Source organism: Ursus americanus, chromosome 17 (assembly GCF_024610735.1).
Source record: "Ursus americanus isolate L20-20 chromosome 17, mUrsAme1.1.p, whole genome shotgun sequence".
NCBI lineage: Eukaryota > Metazoa > Chordata > Mammalia > Carnivora > Ursidae > Ursus > Ursus americanus.
In genome coordinates, this window is record NC_142143.1 from 56,644,022 (window position 1) to 56,669,591 (window position 25,570).

Here is a 25,570-nt window from a genome sequence, read left to right on the forward strand (position 1 = left end):
TCTGTCTTTGGGTCCGAAGGTACCTAGAAACAAAACTTGAAGGTTCTTTGGAACAAAAACGAGAAAGTTATTTCATTCTTTCTGCCACTGTACTAACTGACATTATTGAGTTTATTAAGCAAGGTGACTTCGACACCATGCAGTGTGGAGTGATCAATTCTATAGGGCATTATTGTGTTTGGAGTTTGGCCAGGCACGTGCCGTTGAAGCGAATGCTGAGGATTCTTCTGTTTGCTTTGAGCAGGTGGTCTCTTATGAATCTGTGTTCTGTGAGAATGAAAGCATGTTTCTTGGTTGTTGAAGTCAGGGCAGTGTTAAGGGAATACTACTGTAAACCAGAAGAACTGTCAAAAGAAAAAAAGTCATTGGGGTGCTTGGCTGGCTCATTTGGAAGAGCATGTGACTCTTGATCTTGGGCTGTACATACATACCTACATACATATATAAACTTTTTTAAAAGGTCATTATTTCCCACTGAGTATGGAAGCATTTAGCTCGCTAAAATCCATTGGAAAACACTGTCCTGACAGTAGTTGTTAACATTTTTGCTCAGGAGAAAAACTGAGCACTAAAAAGTGTAAACACTTATGCCCCAGTGGGACTTCTAACCTTATACGCAACTGCTCCATTTTCCTTTTAGGTTACATTTTTTTATGTTTACCAGAAGCATAGCATTAGGTCTTTATGCCCAGCTTGGTCAGTAGGAATATTTGCTAGTTCATGTGAAATTTTAAAAAATTCAGGAGTTGAGAGTAGACAGAGTATATGATTCTTAAAGCACATGCAGCTTAATTGGGAAGAATATACTATAAACCAAGTCATTTGTGTTTTGTTAGATTGCTAAGGGGAAGGGTGCTTGGATCTGTGGCCCCAGTTCTCATCTGTCTCCTTTTAAGACTAGGTGTCTGAGAATCTCAGCAGTAACTCACTGTAGAGAATTGTATGTGTTCCATCAAAATTAACAAAATTGAACATCATATCTCCCAACTGTGTAGCTCATATGGACACTTTACTAAGACGACTTTGCCCCTCACTTTATACTGCCCACCTGAGTTATTTTCATAGTATTTCATTACAGGGATATTAGCCTTTTCACTTCACTTCCTTAGACTCTTTCTCCATATTTGACTTGCTTTCATTTTTAGTCTATAAGCTAAGTAAAGCATGAAGAGATACATTTATTAGTTTTGTGACTTTGAGCAAATTACTAAACTTCTTTGGTCCTCATCTATAAAACAGGGAAAAATACCTAACACTGTGTTTGTGAAGAGTAAGTAATTGTGAATATGAAATTATCTAACATACTGACACCTTGACCCTTAATAAATGCTCGCTTTCTTCTTAGTTCAGTTCTGTTGGCCGCCTGACTTTATGCCTTTAATTGTGTCAAGTAACTTCTGTGTTTTAGTTGATCATTGATAAGATTTCATTTCCCATTTTAAGTCTCTGAAGGGTTGGGGTGTGTGGCTGGTTCAGGTGGTGAAGTGTGTGACTCTTGATCTTGGGGTTGTGAGGTCCAGCCCCATGCTAGGTGTAAAGATTACTAAACAAAATTAATAAATTAAAAAAATAATAATAAATTTCTGAAGGGTTGTAATCAGATAATGGTAATTGGTAAAACTCTTGACTATATGAGCTGTGTTTTCAGATGATGTTCATTGCCATACATATGTTCTAGAGTAGTGCTGCTCAAATTCTGTAGCAAAAAACTAGTTTGTTTCTTAAGTTTAAGATTTTATTTATTTGTCAGAGAGAGAGAGAAATAGGCAGAGAGAAAAGCAGGCTCCCTGCTGAGCAGGGAGCCCGATGCGGGACTTAGTCCCAGGACCTGGGATCATGAACTGAGCCAAAGGCAGACGCTTAACCAGCTGAGCCACCCAGGGGTCCCAAGACTGTTTTTTTTAATTTGTAATTTGTCGGGGCTCCTGGCTGGCTCAGTTGGTAGAACGTGAGACTCTTGATCTCAGGGCTGTGAGTGAGTTCAAGCCTCACATTGGGCAGAGAGCTTACTTTAAAAGTTTTTTTTTCTAATTCATTGCTGAGTGGTACTTTTGTAAAATACAGTAAAAATGTCACAGCAGTGTTAAATTACTCTGGAAGTTTCCAAGCACTCACAGTTTCTGGAGTTCTTGCAGACTGGTAAACACTTTGGGGATCAGCACCAGGAGGCAGATCACATTTTGAGTAGCACTGTACTGGTGTATGTATGATTTCTTCCAGGGACCACTTTGCTTGGAGACTTTCGACTTTTTGAGATATTCTCTTTGAGCATAGATTCCGTTTGCATTGATCATAAATCCTGATTTTCAGAATCATCCTGATTTCAACAGTTTGCTCTACTTTGCCCCATAAACCATTAAAATGTCCCAGAAATGCTGATATTTTGGTGTCCACCACTGTCCAGTAGAACTTTATGTGATGTTGGAAATATTCTACAGAATATTGTTCCTTTGAATAAGTCTGTGTTATCTAATACAGTAGTCATTAGCCACATGTCGTTATTGATTACTTGAAATGTAGCTAATGTGAACTGAAATTTTAAATTAATTTAAATAGCTGCATGTATATTAGGCAATTCAAGCCTAACTTAAATCTCTGTACAGTTTTCACACTTGAAGTGGCATAGAAATCCTTGATCAGACCACATGTTTGGACCACTGTTTCTGTAGCCTGTAGAGTATCTTTAGTGCCTGTAGAATATAAGCAGTTTCAGAGCGAATGTGGAAGGAGAGAATTGGAGGAAAGGGTGTAGTAAGATAAAAAAAGGAATTGTTCTTTTTTTAAAGTAACTTTTTCCCCCAGAACTTAGTTGTTCTAGATCCAAATCGTGAAATCGCAACTGGCTACATTCTCAGTGAGAGTTGTTTGGTTCAGAATCTTGTATTTAACTGTTCTCTATCACCAGAGATGATTTGCTACCTAGTATTTGGTTGGCCTAGGTTAGTGACATGATTAAGTTTGTATTTATGGAACAGCTAGGTCAGTATACTGTGCCCACCTCATCCTGGGTTCCAGTATAGCCTCCTCCTATATAATTTGGTCACCTGTCTTTAATTTTTACAATTCTCTAGGCACAGATCTCTTTCAGTTAGATAAGATGCAAGTAGTGGAGGTTAGCAGGTAGTGTAGAGATGTCTCTTCTTCCTAGTATCCCGAAAAGGGCAATGAGAAATCCCCCTCCTGTCACATCTGTTGTATGGGATTTGTGTTTGCTTGATCCAACTTAAGGCCCAGATTTCTTGCGATTTCTCTTTGGTAGATTCCTCTGCAGACCAGTGTATATGATAAAGAGAAAGTGTGTGAGAGAAAGTGAGCCGTGGATCAGTAGTGTTTATGACTGATTTGTGTGTGTGTATGTGTCATAGTCTGGTCATCTTTTCTTTATATTTTAGATTTACATCTGAGCATATTACAAATTTGAGGCTATCAAATCACTGCTATTCTTCCTAGGCTGACTTCTGCCAGACTGCTCATATATTTCAGCTTTCAGTTCCACTAGTATACTATACATGTTAGGCAGTACACAGAAACTTAAAGAAATCTGGCTGTCTCCCCCCCCACCCCCCGCCTCAATCATCTTCCTCCTTTCTCCCTGCCCGAGAAAGGCCTGTCCGTTCATGTTTCCAACTCAGGTCTCAGTGAATAGAATCCTGTTGGTTTAGGATAATGAGAAGTGACAGGGCAAAGAATGGCACTGGCATTTATAGACATTTTTTACACAAGAGGCTGTAAATTGTCCCCTCCAACTCTTTGGACTATTTGAGGGTAGAATGGCATGCCTTTTCTCGTATAAGCCTCATGGTGACTATGGGCTGAGAAACCTCCCACCCCCTCAAACAAAACAAAACCCAGATAAATAACCTCTGCCTGGTTGGTTCTGATTGATCACCAGCTAGGTTTTCAGTCTTGTGCTTGACTGGTTGTTTTTTTTGTTTTGTTTTGTTTTGTTTTTCCTTCTCTCTGTCAGTTTTCCATGCCTCCCAAGAGAAGTGGTGTTTGGGTTAGTCCTTTTGGTGAAGGACAGGACTTGGCTTGGCGCATAAAAAACTCATCTTTGAAAGGAGTGGGAGATGGATAGAGGGAATCGATGGGAAGCCAGCTCAGTTAATAAATGATGATCATAGGACATTAGTTTTATAAAAACTAAATCTGGGCTTAGAGTTATGGTGTAAACTGATATAGCTAATTTGGATTGTTTTGTTTTCATTTTTCCCCCCCAAACATTGGCATATTTGGGAATGTGAAACTTGATACTTTAGGAAGTTATAGGACATCCAGTTAAGTCAGTATTAAAAACAAAACAAAACCCAAGCTCAGACACTAAGTAGATAACTGAATGTGGTTTATACTCTTTTCCCTCCCTGCGAATGTGAGGGGCATGTGTTACTGCTTCTTGGTTCTTGATTAGTAGTAGAAAATATAGGCATCTTTTATCCCTGTTTACCTTAGTACATCTTCCCTGCTTCTCTACTGCAATATCATTGCGCTTCCCTGTTTGTAGCTCATGTTAAGGTAACCGTTCTAATGGGTTATCTTAAGGACTATAAACCCTAAAGGCTGCTTTTCCTGCGTTGTGATCTTTGCCGGTTTTCTTCCCTAATGATTGTGATCTGTGTTATACAGTGTCAGAATATAAAAAGGGGGCACCTGAGTGGCTCAGTCAGTTAAGTGTCTGCCTTCAGCTCAGTTCATGATCCCAGGGTCCTGGGATTGAGCCCCACATCGGGCTCCCTGCTAAGTGGGGAGCCTGCCTCTCCCCCTTCCACTGTGTTTCCCTGCTTATGTTCTGTCTGTCAAATAAATAAATTAAATCTTTAAGAAAAAAGAATATAAAAAGGTTAAAAAGTTAAATATCTCTTCATTGATCATTATCTTGTTGAGGCTGGTAGCTAGAAGATTCTCGGGTGGCTGCAGTGATTAGTTTCATGACCCTTTCATGTAATTATATATTTTTGCTCACCATTGCTTGGGGATGCATCATTTCAGAGTGAGAGAGATATTGGACTTTCCTTATTTTTGAGGATCTTGTCACTGAAACCTGTTGAGATATCAAAGAAGAAAGCTGTGAGAGAGAGTCAGTTCCAAGCACAGGAGAGCACCAGTGTCTCCTAGCATATAGATTTCGCTGTGGCTAACTGAGAGTAGGCTGGTCTCCGTTCACTCTTCTGTAAGGCCTATTTGATTCTATCTGTATTCCCTTCCACCGTCTGAAATAAATGAAGAGATGTTTGTTTTTCCCCTTCAGCAGTGGGTTTTGGTATAGAGGAATGTGGAGAGAAGGAAGTTCACACTATGGATTTAGAAGTTGGTCACCAGCTTTCTCAGAGGGTCTATAATTGTTAGAGTTGAGGTATGTGTATGTAAACTTTTTCCAAAGGAAGAGCTGTGGGGCCATGTATGGGACATTGCCAACATGGTACTGTAAGAACCTGAAGAACCATAAACTATGGTGAGAAGCTTGGTAGAATATTTTTTATTAAGGGGTAGTGGTAGAAGATTTAGATCCCAAGATAAGTTGGAGAAGTAGCCTGCTAAGTGGTTTTGGATTCTTTTCCATCCAAAGTATACTCAAGTAGCGGTACCTAGGCTAAGTACACCACTTAATTCTCTACTTCCCTTTTTCATGGGGTCCCGTGAGACCAAGAGAATGCGGATAGTAGGATTGTAGATGGGAAAAACTTCAGTGTAGATCTTCTTAGACATTTCATTGAGTATTTCACTGAGCAAGAATTTGGGGGGACTACCCCCGCCCCTCATTCTAGGTTGTCATTTTTCCCAAAAATGCTTCTTCCATCTGAAAAATTATATTCTTTTAACTTACATTAACCAATAAGAATGGGGTGGGTGTGTGTGTGTGTGTGTTCAGTAGATGGAGGTAGTTGAAAGTAACTGTTAGGATGAATTTCAGGGAGAGCTAAGATCCAAACCCACATAGGTTTCAGCATTTCTTGCAGCATTTTGGGGCCCAACTAAAATTTAACCAGTCCTTTAAATCTTCTTCTAATTAATAATAATTTGAAAATTAATATTTGGCCTTTTTTTCTGCCCTCTCTTCTCTAAGATAAAAACTACTGTTTCTCCACCCGCCCACTGAGACAAACCTTGAGGGAGTGGTAAAGGAGCTGTTTAAAGAGGAAACAATAGGGAAAACTCTCTGACCTCAGTTTATCCCCTCATCTGGTTCTTCATTTGTCCCTGCTGAGGAACAGAACTTGTCTTTTGTCTGTAACACAAATACATCTTCACCTCCCTCCCTTCCCACTCTCCCCCCCAACCCGCTCTTCTCACTCCCTTCTATTATAGTTCCAATCAATGATGTCATTATGTGTGCCATTCAACTGCTGTTGAGCCACTTGGCTATAGGAATTTGGAAGAGCAAAGGGGCAGAATGGAATTTTTCTCTGTCCTGCCCAGGGCTCTTGAAAATGTATTCTAATTTTAACTTGAGAAATAGGAGTCAGGTTTTTCTTTGCTCAGTTTCTTCTTCTACCCTCCCACTCTATGTTCTAACCCTTAAACACAGTTTTTACTAGCTCTGTATGAGGAAAAAATTGGATAGAAATGTTAGGAATATAAATTGAACACTTTAAGAGGAAAAGCATTAAAAATTTGTAGAAGCAAGATGAAAACTTTGATGCTTTGTTACCATTTATGGTAACAGGTGTTTTGCCCTGTTTACTATAAGTTGGGTCTTTGAGAAGTTTCCGGTAGAGGGTTATACTTCCCTAGAGTGCCTGGTTGAAAACACTAAGGATCTTTCCCTTTTCATTTTATTTTTTTACATGATTTTGTACATTGAGTTTGAATCCAAATAACTAGAGGTAAGAAAGTTTGTAGTAAGAAAAAAAAAAATGCACTCTCTTTTCTATCCTTCTTGCTCAATGTCCCGCGCCCCCACTTACGTCTTTGCATTCCTTCTAACATGTCAGACCTGATGACTTGATAAAAAACAAGTTTTATGCCTGTTTGTGGTCCCCCTGTAGTGTTTTCCCCAAGAGTAAATACAGTCTGGAAAAGGAGGGGAATGAGTCTGTTTTACTTTTAAATACATTTAGTTGTTTTCTGTCAGCCAAGTTCTTGAGATGGGATCATTCTCTTGAGTGTCAGTTTAAAAAAAAAAAAAAACAGTTCCACCCATGGTACATAAGGTAAATAATTTTTAAAATTTCCTTGTAAATATATTATATCTGATTGTATATCTGGTTGTATCTCTAATTTGGGGGTGACCAGTATCTATGTCTAATTTGGGGGCAACCCAGTAGCTGGCCTGGCTTATCTAAGCATAGCAATATCTAATATCTGTCTGATTGCTCTCAAATACTCTCCCTGCCTGTCGTGAAATGTGAGCTCACTTTCTGAATCCAAGTCTATCCATCCTTCAGAATCTGTATGGGAGAAAAAACTATGGGGTGTTTTTTTGTTTTGGTTTGGGGTTTTTGTTTTGGTTTGTTTTTGGTGTATGTGTATTTCTAGCTTTTGGGTGGGGTAGGTAAGAAGTTTTGGTGTTCAAAGGCTCTTTGTGGTCTGAGAGCTGTAGCAATATAAGGATGTTTAAGATGTATTTTAATACTTGAGAGGCTAACACTTTGCTGATAGTGTTCTTTGGGCTGACATTGATAAGGAGAAGTAACATTTTATTTTTGAAAATATATATGGGTTCATGGGGCCCCTGGGTGGCTCAGTCGGTTGAGTGTTTGCCTTCGGCTCAGGTCATAATCCCAGGACGGGATTGAACCCTGCATCGGGCTCCCTGCTCAACGAGGAGTCTGTTTCTCCCTTTCCCTCTAACCCCACTCCCCGCTTGTGTGGGTGTGCACATGCACATTCTATCTCAAATAAATAAAATCTTTTAAAAAAATAAGAAAGAAAATATATACAGGTTCAATTCAAGTTTTTTTTTTTTTCAAGTAAAATTTAGTAATTACATGACAGTTTCGTTTTCTTACATATTCATTTTTAGTAGCAAAGTTGCTTTTCATGCCTGATAGCTGAAGGAGGCCAGATAAAATCCGGTAGTATTTTAGAGATAGGAATGGGAATGAGGAAGGGCATCAGATTGGGAGATATTTTATAGGGGGACATTTGGTGGTAATGTTTGCAAACTAGCAAAGGCCCTGTTTTGTTAAGTTTTTTTTATTTTTTAAGTAATCTCTTCCCCCAATCTGGGACTCAAATTTGTAACCCTGAGATCAAGAGTCATATGCTCTACTGACTGAGCCAGCCAGGCACTATGAAAGGCCCTGTTTTTAATAACATCAGAGGTGTCTTGTTAAGATCTAGACAATATTTACTCCTTTCATACCCTCCCTTTCCTCTGTTGCTCTTTTCTCACATTTTTAAACCAAATTTTACCTTCTCATCCCTAGAGCAGATTCTTAGGACAGAAATAGAAATGTATTTTCAGGGTATTTTACACTTGAAATTCATGTCAAATACTGAATCTTTAAATCCCTAGCAGGGAAGATGTGTTACTGAGAAAGATACTATGTTTGAAGTGCTTGCTGTCTGGATTTTAAAAAGTACGGGGTGAGGAGTTCATTGAGGTATAGAGTAGAGGAGACAGTTACAGAATTTTCACTACCATGTTCATGCTTAGGTATGAGGTAGTTGAGGAAGTGCAACTAGAGGTGAAGAGAGCTGTAAGATGAGAGAGGCCTTATGTGATGGACCTCTTTAGTGCTGTTAAGTGAATGAGCAAAAAACACATAAGCCTTAGGACAAATCCTATCTGTTCTCTACTTTGTTGATATTTCCCCTTGTACTCCGTATTAGTTCTGCAGGGAAAGGAAAAAAACACCTTCGTGTGCTTGAACCTCGTTGCCTCTGTCTTTCCCCCACATACCTGAAGTTCCCTGGTCTTGTTTTGGCATGTTTTTCCTGTATTGAACTCCCTTGTAAAAAGTCTCTCTGTTCCTGTACTTGAATTCTATGAAGGCAGGCAAGACAGGTGTGCTCCTTAGAGCCACCTGTGATTTCTTCATAGCTTTCTTTTCCCCCTTACGTCCCTGTGGCTGAGATACCCTGTTGGTAGGAAGCATAAACTTTTTTTGGAAGGCCCCTGGTGCTTTTGGAGGAAAACTGGAGTGGAGAGGCAACTTTGCTTGGACTTGGTGAGATAGATAGATAGATAGATAGACAGACTTATTTATTTGTGTGTGTGTGTGTGTGTGTGTGTGTATACATATATATATATATTTATGTATGTATGTATGTATGCATGTATTTATTTATTTATTTTTGGTCTATGCTTTCTCAAAGCCATTTGCAGTTGTTCCCAACTATAGCTGTACATAAGGGTCACCAGGGGACCCTTTTTAAAATACATCTCCCTAAGCTCTTCCTTTTGAGATTCAGATTTATTAGTTTGGGGTGAAACCAGAAACCTGAATTTTAAAATATTACAGGTGAGGGGCCTGGCTGGCTCAGTCGGTAGAACACGAGATTTGGGTCTTGAGTTCGAGCCCCACATTGGGCATAAAACTTACATTAAAAATATATAGATAGATGTAGATATAGATATATTTTACAGGTGAAAAGAATCTGTTCTCCTAGTGCTCATTCTAATTTCTGAGTGCTCAGGTAACTGTTATCCTTCATTCTCTGTATATTTGGTTAAGAGAGCATTTACCTCCCCTCAGAGTTTTTAGCTTCCCTCTACTGACTTCTTGACATTTCTGCCAGCTCTGCATCGCTTATCCTTAAAAGCAGCAGCTTCCTGGCTTTTAAGGGAGGGAGGTGGGGACTTTTAATAGAAACTTGGTTTCCGGGGGTCTCAAGTGTGAAGCCTTCATTTCCTCCACCTGCGTTGCTTTGTCCTACAATCAGCTAGAGCAAGACCGAGACGACCTCCTCTGGGGTTGAAGAGGAGTGGGGGTTGGGGAAGGAGCTTGTTTTGGAGAAAGAGAAAAAGTGATGGGAGCTAGTGGCTCAGAAGAGTGTTTGGTTCAAATCCTGTAAAGATAGGAGAAGGTAAGTTCCTGGTAGTCTCTAAATCCCATGTAGCTTTAAAGTTCCTGGCACCCTGCTGGCCCTAGAAAGTTGATTCTGATCTCACAGTTAAAATTTTTTAGAGTAGGTAAGATGGTTGTATTGGGAGGTGTATTTTTTGTTATGTGAGTGGGAGTGTTGGAGTGTCACTTTATGCTAAAATGGCATACCCTTTGCTAGTCCAGCCCTTCACTTTTGTCTTGCTTAGTTAGGCTCTGTGCATTAGTTTTTAGGACCACCTCATGGTCTGGCTGGCATAAAGGCTCAGGAATAAACATGTTCAGATGAATTTCAGAAACTGGGGCAGGGAGGTGACAGCTGTGTGTTTAAGCATTGCAGTGTTTCTGAGAGAAAAACCATCAGTTGCTGTCATTCACCCTGAGAGTATGAAATTGGAAGCCCACTTACCCTGGAGTGTTTCATAACCTTTACCTCAGGGAAGTCAAGGCCATGTCATTATTAATCTGCCATTGCCTGAAGGCCCCCACCCTCTTTTTTTCATCCTACCATCAGTCGTGTAGCAGTGAGAGTCAGGAAAGTGACCATAAAGTGCCATCCTTTTCTTTTTGCCTCACTCTTACCTTACATTCCCTTGGAAAATCAGACTGGCCTGAGTAGTATTAACGTCTTTATATGGTTATTCATTTATATAAGGGGATAGTTAGGGGCCCCTGGGTGGCTTAGTCATTAGGCGTCTGCCTTTGGCTCAGGTCATGATCCCAGGGTCCTGGGATCAAGCCCCGAATTGGGCTTCCTGCTCAGTGGGGAGTCTGCTTCTCCCTCTCCCACTCCCCCTGCTTGTGTTCCCTCTCTCTTTCTCTCTCACTGTCAAATAAATAAAATCTTAATAAAAATAAAAGGGACAGTTATTACTTTTGAAAAACATAACCGTCTTAGCTCTCTATCAGTCTTTCTCCCATCATTCAAGGGAAAAGACTTCTGAGAAAGTAACTATTAAAGTGGGGTAAATAAAGTGGCAGAGTTTAGGTCCTGATGGAAACATATAGCAGGCTCTTACATTGAAGAGTGTTGAATGTGAAGAATAGCTGTCATTAAAACAGCCATAGGAGGGGGCACCTGGATGTCTCAGTATATTTGGTTAAGAGAGCATTTACCTCCCCTCAAAGTAGACTCTTGATCTCAGCCCAGGTCTTGATCTCAGGGTCATGAGTTCAAGTCTTTCGTTGGGCTCCACGTTGGGTTTGGAGGTGGCACCTGGGTGGCTCAGTTGGTTAAGCATAGACTCTTGATCTCAGCCCAGGTCTTGATCTCAGGGTCATGAGTTCAAGCCTTTTGTTGGGCTCCACGTTGGTCTTGGAACCTACTTAAAACAAAGCGAACAAACAAAAAAACAGTTATAGGGGTGCCTGGGTGGCTCAGTTGGTTAAGCGTCTGCCTTCGGCTCAGGTCATGATTCTGGGACTCCCGGGATCCATCGAGTCCCACATCTAGCTGCTTCTTCCTCTCCCTCTGCTTCTTCCTCTTCCCTGTGCTCCACCCCGCCACCTGTGCTCTCTCACTCTCTCTCAAATAAATAAATAAATAAATAAATAAATAAATAAATAAAATCTTTAAAAAAAAAACAAACAAAAAAACAGTTATAGGAGAACAGCCAGCTCCAACTCGTAGTAGTACCTGAGCTTCCCTGAAGTGCTCTTTTCTGCTTATAAGGGTATCTCTGACTGAATTCTTTAGATTGTAATTTCTGCTTCTCACACATGTGTAAGGAGGGATGATGAGTGAGTGAGCTGTTGCACTGACCAGGAAAAATGACTGGCTTGGTTAATTCTCTTGGTCTCCTCTGACAATAGTGAGGATATCTCATATTTAAATTCAGTAGATACTCTTGCTTTGGGTTTTGGGGATTATAATTCCTTAAATAAGTGTAAGTTACATTTGGGTCACTGTTTTGTTTCTCCTAGTTTCTTCTTTTTTTTTTTAAGATTTTATTTTCTTTTTTAAAGAATTATGTAGTATTTTAGAGAGAGCATGAACGGGAGGGGAGAGGGAGAGGGAGAGAGAATCTCAAGCAGACTCCACCATGAGCACAGAGCCAACGTGGGGCTTGATCTCACGACCCTGAGATTTTGACCTGAGCCAAAACCAAGAGTTAGATGCTTAACCAGTTGTGCCACCCAGGTGCCCTAAGATTTTGTTTGTTTATTTGATTTTAACATTTTATTTATTTATTGAGACGGAGGAGGGGCAAAGGGAGGAGGGAGAGAATCCCAAGCCAAGAGCCTAACTCAGGGCTGGATCCCAGAACCCTGAGATCATGACCTGAGCCAAAGTCAGGAGTCAGACACTTAACCAACTGAGCCACCCAAGTGCCCCTAAGATTTTATTTTTTTTAAATAATCTCTACACCGAGAGTGGGTCTCAAACTAACAACCCCGATATCAAGAGTTGTATACTCTACCGAATGAGCCAGCCAAACACCCCTCTCCTAGTTTCTTTTTAATGATCCAGAGTGGCACTGGTAATAAGATTGAAGAAGGTGTATATGCTTTCAGTACATAGCCCATGGAGTGCTAATTAAATCAAAGTGGGCTGCTTTTGCCAGAGCAAATAACTCTGGCACACTAAACTTGGAGTGGTGTTCTTTATTGTATTCAGGATAAGACTAGTAGGTTTTGAAAAATGTTCTCTTGAATTTGTATCTTGAAGAAGCAGGTTGGGTTTGGAAGATAAAGCTACAATCTACTCCATCTTGGATAGAGATTTTATCCTTGGAACTCTTTGCCATAGAATGAAAAGGACACTTTAGAAAGCATCTATGATGTTCAGGCTGCCAGTTGTTGCAGCTGATCTTCCATTTGGTACTTAATTCCTGGCTACAGTATATATGCCATGGAAACCACTGACAAGAGTCCTTAAAGTTTCTAGTAATAACTTGGTACTTCCTTCCCCTCTCTTTTTCCTTCTTGGGGCACTGAAGTATTTTTTAATTAATCCCATTATATTTAGGGAGGAGTAAGTTCTTAAGGGACCAGCAGCAACCCTGTAACTAACTGTACTTAGTTTTCTAAGTTTCTGTCTTGGGATCTGGGTGTTGGATCCTTGTCTTTGGATCTCACCTCAGTACTTCTCTCTCACCTTGATACTGGCTAATAGAAATATTTTCAAAATCGCTTGCCAAGTTTTATAGCTGTCAGTAGAAAGAGGAAAACAGTGAAAAGTGTTTATAGTGATTCACAGGGTTGAGAAGATAAAAACTTACAAGTTGCTCAGCAAAAGCATAATTACTCTACATCTGGGGACCAGAAAGATTTCCCCATGCATCCTCATAATGCAGTAATGTAATGAACAATGGCATACATCTTTACTGTAATTCAGTCTTAAATTCATAAATACCAGGAGGTTAAGGATCTTTGTCTTACTCATCTCTGTTCCCAATGCCAGAACGGTGCCTAACCTAAGGTAGACACTCAGTGGATTTTTGAATGACTAGTCGCTGAATGGATTAATTTTGATTGGATGGATGGTGTTACTTAAAATGTTGATGGAAACTGAGGTCTATAATTCATTGAAAGCAATTCCTCAGGGGCCTATAGAGTACCTAAGATTAGATCTACAGAGTTAGAGTTTGAATCCTTGCTCTGTTCCCTTGGATATTACCTAGTTTTGTTTGTTTGTTTGTTTGTTTTGTCGTCATTAATTATTAGGTTTGATGAAATCAGTAAAGCTTGGCAGCATAGATTTTTTTAGGGTTTCAGAAGGAGAAGATGGTTAATAGTACCACTGGTGGAGAAGATTGTGGTTTTGGTAGTTACTTATTCTGCCATACTTTAACCCTAAATTGTACTCATCAGTGCAAATACTCTGCCTTGCAGCTAATGGGAATTTCCTTGTTATCTTGGTAATGGGTCTGATTCTTACATACTTTTTATTTATTTTTTCATTTAAGTAATCGCTGCACACAGTGTGGCGCTCAAATTTCACAACCCTGAGATCAAGAGTTGCATGCTCTTCTGACTGAGCCAGCCAGGCACCCTAAGATTCACCTACTTTTGATGACTTTGCTTTTTTTTTTCTTTCTTAGTTTCAGAGGTACAATTTAGTGATTCATCAGTTGCATATAACACCCAGTGCTCATTGACTCAAGTGCCCTCCTTAATGCTCATCACCCAATTATCCTTTTCCCCTACCCATCTCCCCTCCAGCAACCCTCAGTTTGTTTGCTGGAATTCAGCATCTCTTCTGATTTGCCTCCCTCTCAATTTTCATCTTATTTTTTCTTTCCCTCCCCCAATGTTAATCTGTTTTGTTTCTTAAATTCCACATGAATGAAATCGTATGGTATTTGTCTTTCTCTGACTTACTTTGCTTAGCATCATATCCTCTAGTTCTATCCATATTGTTGCAAATGGCAAGATTTCATTCTTTTTGATGGTTGAGTAATACATATATATATGTATACCACATCTTTATCCATTCATTTTTTTAAAGATTTTATTTATTTGAGAGAGACAGCACAAGCAGGGGGAGAGACAGAGGTAGAGGGAAAGGGACAGGCAGACTCCCTGCTGAGCAGGGCACCCCATGCAGGGTTGATCTCAGGACCCTGAAGTCATGACCTGAGCCGAAGTCAGACGCCTAACTGACTGAGCCACCCAGGCGCTCCTTGATGACTTTGCTTCTAATGTAAAAGATGAATGAATGGCATTGTTAGCTTCAAAATTTTGTGGGTGGTTTCACACTTTGTTTCAAAGACCAAGAGGAACGTTGCAGTAGAAAAAATAGCTACCATTTATTGAGTACCTTTATGAGAGTCCTTATATTCTGAGTGTTTTCTCACATGTAATTTGTATCTTGGGGCAGCCTTGAATGTCTCAGTCTTTTCCTCTAGCAGGCATTGTTTTCTTTATGTTGCTTGAGAATTTTCCAAATATAAAAGGGAAACAAGGAGAAAAGTGAATCTGAAAAGTTGAAGATGTTGTTTGAAGAGCTCACTTTAGAATTATCTTATTCCATGATGGAAAAAAGTGATGGTGATTCATGGGGGTATTTGGCTTTGTGAAATATATATTCTGCTTTCCATCCTGTGCTTTGTATATGGGCTCTCTCCTCTTTTGCACAACTGTCTTTCTCATTTTTATCAATGAGCTTTTAAAAAGAAAAACAAGGCAGCTATTGGGAGGTAGGAGGATTATGTATGCTGAAATTACTGTTGTCAGTTAGTTGGCTTACTATTTAAATCTTGAGTGAGAGGATGGGCAGGTGAAGTATATGGATCAGTCTGAACATCCAAGGCCTGTGTTTAGTCCATGAGGACAGGTTCCTCCTCTGGTTTTGAATGCAGGTTGTATGTTTTGAGGAGTTTCCACTTGATAGGAAATAAGGGCACTTCAGATTCCAGCACTGTTCTTCCCACACAGGAGCATACATGGGAAGAAAAAAGATTTGTTAGTGGTTAAGGGGTTGCAGGAGGGAAGTGGAGGAGGAATGAAGAAGGGAAAGGCTTGCAAATGCATGTGACACTGAGCTAGAGGGGTCAGTGCTGCCTGCAGATGCACAACCCCATTTGTGCACTTGAGCATGGCCCGAGGGAGCATTGGCCTGCTGAATGCAGAGAGAGATGCGTTTTGATCGAGGTAATTTCCCTCAGATGGGTCTCACCATCCCATGAATCAAAACCTGTCAGCAAGGAGCTAAAGATGGAGTGAAGTTTATTGTACGTTTGTTTCCATGCGACACCGTCACGCTAGAAGGGTCAAGTGAGAGAGATCATTAGAACTGTGTTGATTTACTGGGCCTGTTGTGCACTTTCCCTGCAGGGCAAGGGGGAAAGAGGCTTTAGGAGGGAAGCTGAGGGGCTCTGGATGGGGAGTGAAGGGCAGGCATGCACAAAATAAATAAAACCCTCACTGGTCTCTGCGGGTGAGGGGTGGGCAGGCTGTTTGTAGGGGGGTGGGAGGATCTGTATTGTTTTTTGTTTTTTTTTTTCCCTAGAGACCCTGGTAGATTTGCAGCAGATGCTCTGTCTGGATGTCCAGGAGAGACACCAAAGATCTGATTAAAAAGGGAAGCTCATGGAGAACTCTCTGATCTTAGCCTTAGTGGCTAGAGAAGTGTACACCCTCTCTTTTCTTCCGTCTATCTTTTGAGCACCTTTGAGCTCAAAACGAAGCACAGAAAATTTAATGTGGAAGTTAAAATCCCTGTTTCAGGATGTAGCAAAATAGAGAACCAGAGAAAGGCTGTCCCACACATTCTACATAGACCTAGGCTTTGTGATGAGATTTGTGAAGGGAGTGGCCTCAGAATTTGTGCTGAAAAAACAGCTGGGTTTTGAAAGTACCATCTCTGTCTCTGTGATTTGAACTTGCTGAAATAACCTTATCTCTGAATTGAATGAAAATAAGTACGTAGTAGTAGGTAAGCAATATATAGTCTAGTTCTGCCTTTCTTCAAGAAGGATATGGAATGCTCCTTTTATTACCCCTAACACTATGCTTGGCCTGGAGACTTAGTGAAATGGAGGTATTTCATCTAGAATGTCCTAGAGACATTCTCATTTTGAGTGCTCCATTTTTATCTCTTATTCCCTTTATCTTAGTGGTGGTAGACAAATTAAAGAACACTTTTACTAGTAACTTCAGTAAGGAAAAATATACGAGGGCTGTGTTCATTGGAAACCTTCCTAATTCTTTTATTATAGTTCAACAGATGGAGTAGCCAGTTAGGCAAAATTAGAAACAAATTCAGTTGAGAAAATCTTTCGTGTAAGATTACAAACTGGAGTCCTTTCCCTAGATCCCAGATAGTTATAAAGTGGAGGCATATGTTATGGTAGAAGGGGATGGGATCCAAACATTGACCCAGGTTATTTGAGTGATATGGAAGTGGTTGAAATAGTTTATAGCTACCTTTAGCTAAGGGTTCTAACGATCCTTCTTCCTTTGGGAATGAATTGCTTCTTCCATTCTGCTACTGTTCTTCCAAAGAAAGTGTTATGTGAGATGCCTGAGGAGATGGCAAAGCTAGGAAAGTGGATCTTGAGTAAAATGTCCTGGGTTCCATTCCTGGCTCTCTGCCACTTACTACTTGTGAGACTTGGGCAGTTTACTTAGTTTCTCCAAGTCTCTGCTTTCTTTTTTTTTTTTTTTTAAGATTTTTTATTTATTTGACAGAGATAGAGACAGCCAGCGAGAGAGGGAACACAAGCAGGGGGAGTGGGAGAGGAAGAAGCAGGCTCACAGCAGAAGAGCCTGATGTGGGGCTCAATCCCATAACGCCGGGATCACGCCCTGAGCCGAAGGCAGACGCTTAACCGCTGTGCCACCCAGGCGCCCCACCAAGTCTCTGTTTTCTTATCTATGAAATTAATTTAGTTGTAGTACCTACTATGTATGTCATAGTGCCTCCTATGTTTGAGATTATTAAGAAGTAAATGAGGGTTGTCTGACCAGCTCAGTCAGAAAAGCATGTGACTCTTGATCTTGGGGTCATGAGTTCAAGCCCGACTTTGGGTGGTAGAGATTAATAAAAAATTAAATGACTAAACTTAAAAAAAAAAGTACATGAGATATTGCATGTAAAGAACTTCGTACAATACCTGGCATAAAGTAAGCACTCAGATGTTAGTGACTCTGTAATATTATCATCATTATTTTAATTTCTGATTATTAAAAACAAGAATACTTTTGGGGGGGGCGCCTGGGTGGCACAGTTGGTTAAGTGTCTGACTCGTGCTTTCTTTTTTTTTAAGATTTTATTTATTTGAGAGAGTGAACGAGAGAGAGAAGGAACAGAGCGGGAGGGAGAAGCAGACTCCCCGCTGAGCAGGGAGCTTGATGCAGGGCTTGATCCTGGGACTCCCAGATCATGACCTGAGCTGAAGGCAGACACTTAACCGACCGAGCCACCCAGCCCCCTCAGCCCTCCTCCCCCCTCAGCCCTCCTCCCCCCCACCGCCCGCCCCACCGACTCTTGATTTTGACTCAGGTCATGATTTCAGGGTCCTGGGATTGAGCCCTGCATTGGGCTCTGTACTCAGCAGGGAGTCCGCTTCAGAATTCTCTCTCCCTCTCCCTCTGCCCCCCGCCGGCCCCAAAAATCATTTCAAGCTATTCAGAGCCTTCTGTGACTTTGCTGGGCATTCATAATGCTTGGCTTTCTTTGTACATTCTTCAGAAATACCACTCTGGCCTCTTTCCCTTCCATCCCTTGGCAAGTAAATGGAACTTGTAAGCAGTGTTCAACAAGTAGTTTGGGTGCCTTCTACCAACCTTTTGTCCTCGGATGTTACTCACTGAATCCTCAGTCCATATCTCTGAACTATAAGAATTTCTGCAGAAATTTGTTGTATGGGTATTTCTTCTGTTTTCTTGACTCCATGGGTCTTAAGAATGTTGAGGCCCTTCTTAAAATTAAGTATTTAGTCATTCTTAGGGACAACATTCTGTATGCTTCCTTATTCAGTTTCCTGTCTGTTTTTTTGTTCATGTGATCCTTAGTTTTGGGCACAAGATTGGCTGGCATATTGTGACCATTAAGTTATAATTTCATTCTCTTTATCTCATGAGTGGAGGCTAGCTTGTTTGAATTGTTTTCTTTTTCTCTGAATAGTCTGAAGATGATGAGAAGCTGAAAAAGAGGAAGGAGCGATTTGGGATTGTTACAAGTTCGGCCGGAACAGGAACCACAGAGGATACAGAGGTAAAATATACCTAGAGTGCTTAATAGAGCCCTTGAAAGGAAGTGAGGGTGAAGACATGTTATTATTTCCCTGGCCTACTTCTTAAGTGCCCAAATAAGATCTTTTTGTTCTTTGCTTAGTATCTGTTTTCTGGATAAAGTAGCCACACTGAATTCCATTAGTATACTTAATTTGGTGTTAGAGCCATTTAGTCTAGAAAGGAGCACAAGATTTGGAATCAGAAAAGCTTGGATTTGAAAAGTGACTCTGCCACTTAGTATTACTTACAAGTTATGGCAGTTCTCTGAGCCTCAGTTTCATCATCTGGGACGTAGCGATAATAAATACCTACCTTGAAGTGGTATTTTAAACATGAAATTATGCTAAGTAAGAAGGGATGATACTGTGTAAAATGCTTGACACAAAGCCTGTCATATTTAGTAAGTAGCAGTGTCTCTGATTATCCGCTAGCCATATTTCTTTGATCGTTTAATGAAGACTTATCCAACTCAGACACAAGTATAGTTGTGCCTAACTCCCCTCTGGAATACCTCAGTGGACTCAAATGAGACTTCTTGTTCTTTTTTTTTTTTTTTAAAGATTTTATTTATTTATTCGACAGAGATAGAGACAGCCAGCGAGAGAGGGAACACAAGCAGGGGGAGTGGGAGAGGAAGAAGCAGGCTCATAGCTGAGGAGCCTGATGTGGGGCTCGATCCCATAATGCCGGGATCACGCCCTGAGCCGAAGGCAGACGCTTAACCGCTGGGCCACCCAGGCGCCCCTAGACTTCTTGTTCTTATCGCTTTATTTTTAACTAGTCTCTTAAATGAAAGAGTGGCTTTTATTGTTTGTTTTATAAAGACTTGTGATTGTCCATATCCCAGCTTCGTCTGGAGTAACTCAAATTAATTGAGAGCCTGAGCATGGCAAGACTACTCGGGGCTTTGACAGACAATATTGATTTGCTGATTTAAGAGTATCTATAATGGGGGCACTGGCTCATTTGGTAGAGCATGTGACTCTCAATCTTGGGGTTGAGAGTTTCAGCCCCATGTTGGTCATACAGATTACTTAAAAAAAAAAAAAAAGAGGGTGTATCTCTAATGGAGACCCAAAGTGTCACCTAAGGTATACATAAAGAAGAGTTGAAATAGTTGAATATGTTTTGAATTCTAAGAATTTCTTGAGTGGTGAAGAATTTGCGGTGTTCTTTCTTCCTTTAATCCAAATTTACTTCTTTCCATCTACCTCTGGAGATGGCTTTTGTTTGTTTTGTTTTAAGGTAGGCTCCATGCCCAGCGTGGGGCTTGAACTCACGACCCTGATTTCAAGAGTTGCATGCTGTACCAACTGAGCCAGCCAGGCAGCCCTGGAGATGACCTTTGAAAATCTATTACCTCACACACTCAAAATCTTATAGTCTTTTTATGAATAAATATGAGAGTGAGTCTTGTAAGTAAACCCTGAAAATTTTATAATTTCATCAGTTTACATCTCCAGTAGGGAGAAACTTGAAAGACTTTGTATACTCTGTGCTGCTAATTCAGAATAAAGCATTACCTGTTGTAAGTATCAGCTTACTGACTGACTTGCCAGGATGAGTTAGAAGTAAACTCAAAGGCTTGTTCTAATTCTAGTATAATTATTGCCTCTTTGCCAAGGAAACTGTTGAACCAGCCATGTTTACTAAGGTAGTACATTTGGCTTCTCCAAGATAAGGCAGATGATTTTGTTGGTTAGCAAGGAATAGTAGCTTTTGTTGGGAGAGTCAGTGCATGTAAGTGGGTAGTAACTGCAGAAGTTGATGGAGTTTACATGAACCAGATGACTAATTTATTTGATTCCAGAGAATTGTGTCAGTAATTCAGGTAGAGTGGGCTGGGCTTACACTCATCTTTTCTTTTTAATCTAAATTAAACCTCCTGTGTGAATGGAATCCAGAAAAAAGAAAAAGTGCCAGGGCACCTGGGTGGCTCAATCAGTTAAGCAGCCAACTTTTGATTTTGGCTCAGGTCATGATCTCGGGGTTGTGAGATCGAGCCCTGCTTTGGGCTCTGCGCTGGGTGTGGAGCCTGCTTAAGATTCTTTTTCTCCCTCTGCCCCTCCCCCCACCTCCCTCTCTTAAAGAAAAGAAGTCCCCTCTTTGCTGGGGGCAGTGGTTAGAATGAGGATGAAGGACTCAGTGCTGTTTTCAGTCACTCCCAGATCAAAAAGGTCTTTCTCTCCTCCCCCATTTCTCATTTTGTGCCTCTCTCCAGTGCTGACTCCCTTAAAGAGATCCATATTGGGGACTCCCCTCCTTCCCATTTATTCTGTTGGCATTGAAGATTTATATGCCTCTCTGTAGATTTGGAGGCCCAAGGAATAACTCCTGCTTGGGCCTTACTGCCAAGAAGGGCATCCCCTTCACCCTCTCCATGAAAAAATAGCATTGGTCAACCCTTTGTCCTCTGAGATCTCCCATCTCCCCACTGACTGGAAGATTCCCAAGTCTGTTAAGAGTCCATTGTTTCCAGACTAACTTGCTATAAGGCTGAGTGGACCTCTCTCCTTCAGGAATCTACTACTATTCACTTCCTCCTTTTCCCCCACCCCCTACTCCCCACAGTCTTCTCCCCTCCTTTTCCACCAAACCTCTTCGGCTTTAACTGGATAACTGAAGAGATTCAGGAATGAAATCTCTGGCTGCCAAGCTTACGCCTGGGTCTTCCCTCCTTCTTGGACCTTGTGATAATTCATGTGAGCTTGGGTTAAAGCAGCCAGGAACCCAGGCCACTGTTGTCTTGTAATCTAATTTTTTTCTTCTTGCTTCTTACAGGCAAAGAAGAGGAAAAGGGCAGAGCGCTTTGGGATTGCCTGATGAAAAGCTCTTAATGCTGTCTGTTATCCAGTGGTTTCCATCTCTCTGACTTTTCTTGGTCATATATATGCCTAAATGCACAGTCATGTGCCTAGGTCCTGCCTCGCAATGAGAGAGCATGTACCCCGGGTACATCCAGGAACTTCAGCAGCAATTTGACTCATTGCTGTTCCAACTTTAAGGTTGTTGTTCTTGTGTTGTTGTTTTTTAATTATTATTTTGCTTGTTAATAAAATACAAATAGAAAAGAAAACATTGTGTTTTATTAGGTGCTCCTTTGAGTTCTTAGAGCCAGATTAGACCAGATAAGGGGAGCTTCAGGGACAAATATTACAGGGAATTAGCCATAATGCCTTTATCCTTTAGAAAGGAGAACAAGGAAAAGGATTTGAGTCTATTCCTTTAATCCTGTTTATTCCCTTCTCTCAGATTCAGGGGCATCCTTTTATTCTTTTTTTTCCATGAAGAGACCAAGTTTCACCCTGAATCTTTGCTTTGGGAGGTTGGCATGACCCATTGGGGCAAAATAGGGGGAACATTGAATTTTAGGTGTAAAGGATATATATGTAAGGGTTGATGATTGGTAGTCTATTATGGAATGGAGTCCAGAAGGGCTCTGTTTTCAAGAGTGACCTGGTGAGATACTGTCTGGTTTCAGCCAAGGCCGATATGTAGGACCCTGTTGGTTATGCAGTTCAGGAAAGGAGATGGGCTGGGTATGCCTCAGAGCTAGAAGTGTAGGGATTCAAAGCATGATAGGATATTAGAGGTGTTAAGCATTGATGTCTAGATCATTGGGAACATGAGCAGTAGACTGGAAACCTCTGCCTTTTTTTTTTTTTTTTTAAGGCTGTGTGTGTGTGTGTAAGTAGTCTCTACACCCAGCATGGGGCTCAAACTCACAGCCCCAAGATCAACAGATCAAAAGCTGCATGCTTTTCCTACTGAACCAACCACATGCTCCTGAAGGTTTCTACTTTCTAATCAAGTCCTGTGCTAGTTTGTCTTTTTCCATTACAGAAGTACATAGTTTTAGTGGCAACGTTTCTTAAATATTACTAACATCCGTTTTCCTTGCTGAGCCTCCTACTTAGAAAGGTTTGACTCTCTCCAAGCAGGCTGCTGGTTTGCATTTGATGTTTCACCGAGATCTGAAACATGCTACTTTTGTTTTTGGATATGTTGGTGTAGGGTTTCTCCTCTTTATCTTTATTTCTGGACATCTCTGTAAGGTTGGTTTTTATTTGTTTGTTTTGAGAATAAAGCTTAAGAGCCTGGTACCTTACCTGAAGACTTGGATACCTTGATCAGATCCTGTGTTGCTGTGGTATAATTCCTTATTTCCATTTCTACTATAACCTGTCTGGTTTTGTGATTAATAGAAAAGTAATGGTTTGATCCCCTTCCCAACAAGAATCTCTTTCCACAAATTGTCTTTGGTTGCTGAGTAGGGCAGGGACCTAAGTTTAGACACTTTAGGAAAACTGGGCCTTGTAGAGCAGATGCAAAGATTGCCCATTTATTGTGAATTTTGCCCCAAAATAACTTTGGAGAGGTGAACAAAAGGGACATGGGTTAAACATTTCCTTCCCTCCCTTCCCTCTGGCCTCTTCTGTTTGCCTGCCTTTTCTTTTCTCCAGGCCCTGATCCTGAGACGAACTTTTCTTTCTCTACTCTGTTTCTATCTGAAAACAGAACCACAGAAAATTAGTTTTGTAGGTTGAAAGAAATCTTATAGATTCAGTAAGGGTTTTCTACCCAAGGATGGGAACATAAATAGGTAAAGAAATAGAGCACTGGGTCCTTCAGAAGTTTTCTTCACTTTGTCTCTATTTTCTAAAACCTTCCAGAAAGGTATTCCGCCTTCCCGCAGGATTCTCTTTCTGAAAGTTAATCGTTCTTTTCCCCCTCAACTCACTTCCCCAAATCTTTGATACTGTGTTTTTACTCAATTTGTGTGGATTTTTAAATAACTTTTTTCATCCCATTCCATCAGCTGTTCTTCTGTCAATCAGAAGTCTCTCACACCCAAGCCTGATGACCAGATCTTCCTCTTCCTGTCTAATGGTAGTTGTTCCCTGCATACTTTTTGAGCGTGAAAGTTCAGGATGCCTATGTCTTTTTTACTAATTCAACCTTAAAATAGTAAGTCCCTTTAAAAGCATCCGGGCTTGCAGTTCTTTATCTGGAATCCAAGTACCCTTCCTTCCTATCTCCTAGTATACCTGGTGTAGTTGATCTAGGATTCATATGCAGTTAGCTGACTCCAGTCTTTTCCCTCTCCTGAAGCTGTGACATTCTCTGCATACCTGAGAGCTCTTAATGAGGGAGTCTATAAAAGATGTGGAGGGAACTAGCTTCCTCAGCTGTAAATCTGCACCTTTTTATGGTTCTCTAAGAACCATGGGATCCTTCTCTTTTTCTCCACCATCACTCTAAACTGCCCTTCCCCCCACCCTGACTCCTGGGGACTTCAGAATATACAGCACTAGAAGCTTCTGTAAGGGTGAGAGCTTTAGGAAGGGAGATGTGAATAGAACAGGACTTCCTGGGGTTGAGTCCTATTGCCATGTCTGACATGAGAAACAGATGAGGGGGAAGGAAGGAACTTACATAAATAAGGGAGAATAACTTTTTCTCTGTTCTCTTCCATGTGGGCCTCTGATAGACTGTTGCCTCTGATTATTGAAATCCACTAAAATCTAACCTCCCTTTCTTGCTACATGGCCACATTCTTGTTTTTCCTTTCAAAGGGATTGAAAAATAATGGCAGGTTTCACACCTTTGCAGACCCTTTGTGCCCAGGGTGATTCCAGCTTTCTCTTTCTTTTCTCGTCTTTTGCTTTTTCTGCCTTTAGTTTTTCAACGTCTCAGATTACTATTAATAGAACACATTAGAGTGGAATAGTGTGTAGTATTTAGGTGTAATTCGTTCTACCATACTAGCTCTATTGGCTCTGTGACTGGGCAAATCATTCCATGACTCTTTCCAGACTGTACCAATAGCAAGCAACCCTATTGCGAATGTTGCTATGAGAATTGCTAATAGATTATATACTCAGCACAATTTGCTTACCATAGTTTGCATAGTATCATTCAGTAAGCTCTTAATTTTACCAGGTGACTTACAGTGGAAATATTTCTTTTCACTGAGTAGGTTCCAGCTAGAGGGGAGGGAGGGAGCTGAGTGGACTCATTTGAACGTGGGGGAGGGGGGGCACTGCATGTATAGGTACATTTTCAGGTTCTGAGTGGGAAGAGGTGGGAATCCCAGTTGCTCCTTTACCCCCACCTCACAGGCAGGAAAGCTGACCTTGTGACCTGGCGTATCGACTTCCCTGCTTCTGCCTCACCACAGATGAGAAGCTGTAAATGCTACTGCCTGCTGATTCTTAGCTTGGGGCCCTGACATCCAAAAAGCAGGCCAAGGAACAGTATAGGTTAGTGAGCTACTTACCCATTGGGTTGGAGGTTGTTTAGGGGTAAAAGTCATCTGGCAATCTCTTCTGCATGTCCTTTCAACATAGGAAACAATGAGCAGTGAGGGAGAAAACCTATTTTTAGCTCAAGCCAAAAGCTAGGAGTAGGTGTGGATAAAACAATTCCTTGGGAAGATACTGTATGTAGCACTTTTGTCTTCCCTCAACCTCACTCTTGTAGTTGGTCTGAGATGGGGTCAGTCTACTGACAGAACTGACAGGACAGGGAGAGTATGGTGGCACACTGACCTCGCGGTGGCCCTGGCCCCCATTATGGATCAGGTCAGTGTGACAGGAGCTTTTCTTGTCTTTTTTCAAATATGAGTTAGGCAAGATTCTTTTGTCTTAGGTACACAGGAGACCCTTTTTTTGGTGAAATCAAAGACTATTTGATATGCCTAACCATCTTGGTACATTTACAATTTGAATGGCTATGTTGGTTTGGTTTGTGGATTTTGGTGAAACTTAGTTAAGGAAACTGAGGATCAGGGAATTGTGGGAGAATGGGACTGACATTAGCGGGATCATCTTAAACAGAACTTTTAGATGTTCTGTTAAGTGGAGCCTGGGAGAGGGTTTTGGTAATCTTTGGGACTGTTT

At 40.9% G+C, this 25,570-nt stretch overlaps 1 protein-coding gene across 1 annotated transcript in view; it reads left to right on the plus strand.

Moving 5' to 3' along the window:
- SARNP (SAP domain containing ribonucleoprotein) overlaps positions 1-24,673 on the plus strand; it is a 46,666-nt gene extending 21,993 nt beyond the window's left edge. Inside the window, exons 10-11 of the mRNA XM_045789933.2 lie at positions 18,559-18,648; positions 21,450-24,673. Coding sequence (XP_045645889.1) covers positions 18,559-18,648; positions 21,450-21,491 — 132 coding nt within the window. The 3' untranslated portion in view covers positions 21,492-24,673. The remainder of the gene's footprint in view (positions 1-18,558; positions 18,649-21,449) is intronic.
- The last annotated feature ends 897 nt before the right edge of the window (positions 24,674-25,570 follow it).